Consider the following 5,497-nt stretch of genomic DNA (forward strand, 5'->3'; position numbering starts at 1 on the left):
TCCAGTCCCCCGGGACCTCCCCTGTTAACCTAATGTAACGGCACAAGCTGTATTACCTTTTGGGGAGCGAATGTTGTGAAAAAATCAGCAGTGTTTGTTTTAGGCAGTGACTTGCAAGCCAGGCAACAGGTTCTAACTTCACCTGCATGCCTCCTTTACGGATCTTGGCACAAGTTTTTCTTTTTTGCCTTTGAAAATGGGAACAATGAAACTTATGTGCATACAGAGCTTGAGATCCAAAGAGATGAAATTACAGAATTTCATTTAGCCAATGAAATTTGGATTTCTGTATGAGTTCAAAATATCTGGCACATTACATGATACAATCAGGAAGTTTTTACCAAAATCCAAAGAATCGTGCCAGTCCAGAATAGAGGACATGGACTTCTCAATGTGAACCTACACAACATGATGTGAAGGTGTGACCAGGCATCATACAAACACACCAAAGGCTAGCTTTAAAACAGCTAATCAGGCAGCAGCAATGATGAAGATAGGGCAAAGTTGCCCTCACCAATGAGAGGCCACTTAGACATTTACTTGAACTCCCTGTCATGTCCTGAAGCACATGCTGAATGCAGAAAGAGTTCTGCTGTAGAAGAATTGTGCTTGCCAATCTACGTGATCTTCAATCACATCTCTAAATTTCAGTGTAGACACACCATCTGTTCATAACTGGTACACTTTACGTCGCCTGTAACACTTCAGGAACAGCCTTATTTTAAGCTACAGCTTACACTTCTCTAAAGAAAAACAGTGTCGTCGTCCCCCCTTTCTTTGATTGTACTGTTTTGTTATCGTACAAGCAAGCCAAACAAAAATTACATTAAGCTTCCCTAATTTCTATTATTCCCATAAGATCTAAATTTTAGCCCTAGAGCTACCCAAATCTACTTCAAAATGAATTAATTGGACATCCATGAAGCATGTCAATGCTAACAGCAAATAATTTTAGGTATCACTCTGAGGGTTAAACTTATCCTTTTAATCCCAAAGTAATTTTGTTAAAAGGTATTTGAAGACAAAATGATTCTTCCCTCCCCAAAATGTGACCAAACGACGTCATCAGCTTTGTCTGAAGCCACGTGATGTACTTTGCATATGTGTAAATCCGTAGATACGCACACAGCGCTTTCTCAGTCCGTCTGCAGACACACCAAAAATTACACGTTGATTTCAACAGCAGGCAGGAACAGAAGGATCAGCACTGCAAGCAGCAGGGTACTGACAGCCCAAAGATTAACATGTGACTGTTTAAATGCAGCATACTATTTAGCTAGTGTCATATTGGAAGGATGTTAGTATCTCAGGAAGTCAATTAAAAACTGGAAGTAATGTTACAACATGCATTATATGCAAAAATGTATCTGCTTATCTGGGGTAGCGCCTTGCACATAATGACTGTCAGGAGAACAAGACATGGAAAATGCTTCTTTGAAATAGTGAAAGTCATAATCTAAAGCCCATATGATAATAAAATAATGGAAAAGCCTTGGAAAGGCTTAAACCCTGCCTTTTTAAAAGGCCTTCTGACATCATTGAAGGCTCTAGCAGATACAGGCTTTATTTGGCCTGGCAAGAGACCAACCGTGACCTTACTGAAAACTGTCAAGCTCATCTACTTGCTGGAGATGTCCAAAGACTAACAGCAGAGGGGAAACAAATGTTTATGATGTTCAGAAAACTGGGAGTTTCATATGCTTACTGGGCTATGTTTTCTTGCCCTCCGCATAGTCACACTGGAGGCATTCAAACTGCTCTATATCCCGACATCTCTCAGTAGAAAGGTACAAAGCAGTGTCACAGAGAACTCAAGTTTGGGCCTCCTTTGGTAGCAAGGAGATTTAAAATATGCAGTGCAAATCCCTCTGTTGCTACGTTCAGGAACATTGAAGGGTACACTTCTTGTAAGTTCTTACAGACATGCATCGGAAACTGGTCATGTAGGGAGCTGCACTTATCTGTATAGTTACACTGGGAAAGAACTCCCATAATCCAATGAGCCGTCCTTTTTTTTTTTTAAATACATAGACATCAACACATTCTGCACAACAGACATGAATTTGATTTTAAAAGTTCATCTTCCTTTAGTTATTATGACACTTAACATACAGCTCTTATATCCGGTGAATGTTTCAGTGAGTGCATGTTGTGTTCTGCCTCCTCATGTATTTCAGAATGAAAAGTAACAGTCATGAGAGACTTTCCAATATTGGACAGTTGGGCAGTATAAAATAGTCTGAATCACCCAAGATCCCTCCAGTTCTACTTACCCACCAGGCTCATGACAGCATAGGAGAGATTAGAAGCCATTAGAAGATAGAAGAGCTAGAAGCCATCAAGAGAAGAGACTATCAGTCTTGCCAAATTTCTACCCTTTTTGTTACAGTTTTGTACCAACACAGCGTCAATGACAGATGCGTGAAGAAAAATGAACAAGCCTTCATGACAGCCATTTCTCATGCTGTTCAGTAGCAAAGCGGTTTTGCAGTTGCTCTGAAATTGAGTAACACAGGAAGAATGCAACATTTACCTGCAAGTTGTAGTCCTGAAGAATTTTCACTAGTGAGTCTCTCAAATTAGGAATCTCCATGCCTTCTTTAATGCGGTGAATCAAAAGAATGGGATCCACATGGGTTCCAATATTGTTCAACAAACCAGTAATAAAAGCTGTGAAAACCAAAAGGCAAAGAAATTGAGACAAAAATCCAGCAAAATACCCGATTAAAGGATGCTTTGGTGACAAGCTACAGGCTTTGGCTGATTCTATGACAGTTCTCTACTAAAGGATAACACTAAGCCTCTTTTATATAGCCTTCATATGTTTCTTGCAGCTGTATTTACTCAAATACACGTCTTTTGGTAACAGAGGAAGATACAGTTTGGCAATTCACAGACCTTCTAGGGTATGCAGAAAAGGGATAACTGGGTATCCAGCACAAAGCCACAAATAATTGCATTTCAATTCAATAAAAAGGGCACTCAAGAAAACAGAGCCAGAAAAATTAACTGCATTATGTTACTATTCCATTTCCAGGGTTTAAAACCAAATTTTCAAGCACTTAACCTAACTCGAATGTGTTTCTAAATGCTTGTGAGAGTGACACAAAAGTAGTCTTTTGCTTTTTGAATTACACCTGGCTAAATGAAACACTAGAAGGATGAACCTCAGGGCTGTGTTTTTTCTTCAACCCCCAAAATTGAGGAATATCACTGGACTTGCTCTGCATATAGGCAGATGGAACTGAAAGAATTTTATATGCTTTGAAGCCCTTTTGCTCTAAAGATGCCACTGATTCTAACATCACTTTTAGTGATGAACTGCGTTTAAGTACGGGTAACTTGAGAATGACATTCTTCTAAAGCTGTAACAGATTTTGGTCGCTTCTTCCTGTCAGAATTAGTGTCAAAGAGATGAAAAGATATGTATTCTGACACTAATTCTACAAGACATTCAATCCTTTGGAAAAGAGATCCCAAGAGAGACTTTAAAGCCTTGATTTAAAGTCCCAGAAGAGGTTGCAAAACTAATGGAGTCGATAGTTAAAGTAATTCTTTTTTCAGTCACATGAACTCCTCTGAATTTCCCTCCTGAACAAAACTTAGGTTGCATATGAGATTCTGACAGTTTCTGATTCCATCTAAACATTAAACTTGAGTATCTATTCATATAATGGATGAAAGGCAAAATGCATTATTACAGATCTTACCTTTCTGCCACAGAACAAAACAAATTAGTTATTCTACTGAAAGGCAAAAAGGTTCTTCATTTTCAGAATTTCAAAGGGAAGCAGCTGCAATAAACACACTACACAACATCCTCATCAAGCCTACAGACTGTGTTTGAGGCTGTCTAAAAATAAACCCTCATTCTGCCAAATTAAAAGCACCATTCTCCCCTTAATTTGTCATTAAGGATATAACTATGCAGAGCTTAGTCAAATGTTAAATCCCTAAGTACTCATTCTGTACCATGCCCACATGCTGCCTTACTGGAACTTTTTATGCACAGTAGGACAGCTATGTTGTGCTCCGCAAACCAGAACGCCTCCCTGTCCATCCATAAACACTTTCTCTAACATGCACGTGGATAATTCAATCCTTTAATTGCAGTAACAAAACCGCAACAAAAAAAATACACAGGCAAGGCTTCTGAGAAACTATCCTACTTACGTGGTTTATCAATAGAATATAAAATGAGGTCTTCCCAAAGTTCTCCATCATCTTGTTCCTTGGCAAATTCAATAGCTTTATCTACATCTTGCAATTCTTCCATTATCATCTTCAAGGCACTGCGGCTATTACCCATTCTGCCTGGAAGGAAAAAATAAGTAAAGAGATTATAAATCCTAAATGCTTATCCAATGCTCAGTGCTTTAAGAGGTTCTTTCAATATGAATTTTTTAAGTGTGAAGTTGCCTCAGACTAATTCAAGCAAGACCAAATCTAATCTAATCTGATGTAGGAATGCAAATCCCAGAGCAATCAGTATAACCCAAACAAGTGCGTGGAGCACTTTGCTGGACTGAGACCTGGTGACTTTCTTAAGGGTGTGTTGGGTCATATTAGGGGTTCTGAAATGCAGCAACATCTAATGTAAAGGTGTGTGCATGTATATGTATATAAACTATGACATGAAATTCCCCCTTTAAAAGCCTGAACGGACACTCTTAATTTGCAGCAAGTATAGTGCAGTTTAGACCCATGGAAAATTAGAGGAAGAGGACGAAACAGTAGAAATACAGAACTATTATTTAAGTAAATCTATGAGTAAATCCTACTCTGCTCCCAAGTGGTCCACAAAACATCTTTCTTACTAAAACAAAGACTGATTAAAAAATGCTTTCCATTTTGTTTACGTATTAGTCATAAACATTTAAAAAAAAAAAAAATCTAAGTCTTACAGTGTCTCCCGTTCAGAGGCAAATTCCTTGGCCTGCTCTGGGAGTTAATTTACAATTAATTTTATTAAGGAAAAAAAAAAAAAGGCAACATAAGCAAATCTTCTACCGCAGCAAAAGATAATATTAAGCTTCTGAGATGTATTTAGAATAGAACATTTTTTTAATTTCTCCCCTCTCTTCAAACCGACAGTACTGCTTTTCTCTTGGAGATTGTCTCAAAAACACCCCCCAAGCTGTTCTCTGTAGCTACCCAGCACCTCCAAAATCCCAGAAAAACACCAAATCAGAAATACAATAAATCAATATATGGAGTTAAGACATTATATGAATATTCCAGTGCTTTGTTTTATTTTCTAAATCATGTTATTTGGTTGTACTGACTGTATACCAACTTTGTCTCTGGGAAAGCGTGTTAAACGACATTAGAAAATACATCATACATTTTCGCAGCATAAACTTTGACAAGATTAAAAGCATGTTGTAATTTATCACACCGAGTGCTACTTACTCAGAAGATAGACTGTCTCTTCTACAAAGTTCCTTTGTTGGCAGATCTCAAGAGCCTTGAATTTAAGGGAAGGGAAGAGGGAAAG

At 38.1% G+C, this 5,497-nt stretch overlaps 1 protein-coding gene across 1 annotated transcript in view; it reads right to left on the bottom strand.

Moving 5' to 3' along the window:
• Window positions 1–2,533: 2,533 nt before the first annotated feature.
• The window catches only part of VPS41 (vacuolar protein sorting 41 homolog (S. cerevisiae)), a gene marked incomplete at its 3' end in the record, with an annotated part of 95,024 nt that continues 92,060 nt past the window's right edge, over window positions 2,534–5,497 (bottom strand). The window contains exons 22-24 of the mRNA XM_010292089.1: window positions 5,413–5,467; window positions 4,174–4,314; window positions 2,534–2,670 (exon numbers count right to left, since the gene is read on the bottom strand). Of these exons, the coding sequence (XP_010290391.1) occupies window positions 2,534–2,670; window positions 4,174–4,314; window positions 5,413–5,467 (333 nt within the window). The remainder of the gene's footprint in view (window positions 2,671–4,173; window positions 4,315–5,412; window positions 5,468–5,497) is intronic.

Source organism: Phaethon lepturus, unplaced genomic scaffold (assembly GCF_000687285.1).
Source record: "Phaethon lepturus isolate BGI_N335 unplaced genomic scaffold, ASM68728v1 scaffold13710, whole genome shotgun sequence".
Lineage (NCBI taxonomy): Eukaryota > Metazoa > Chordata > Aves > Phaethontiformes > Phaethontidae > Phaethon > Phaethon lepturus.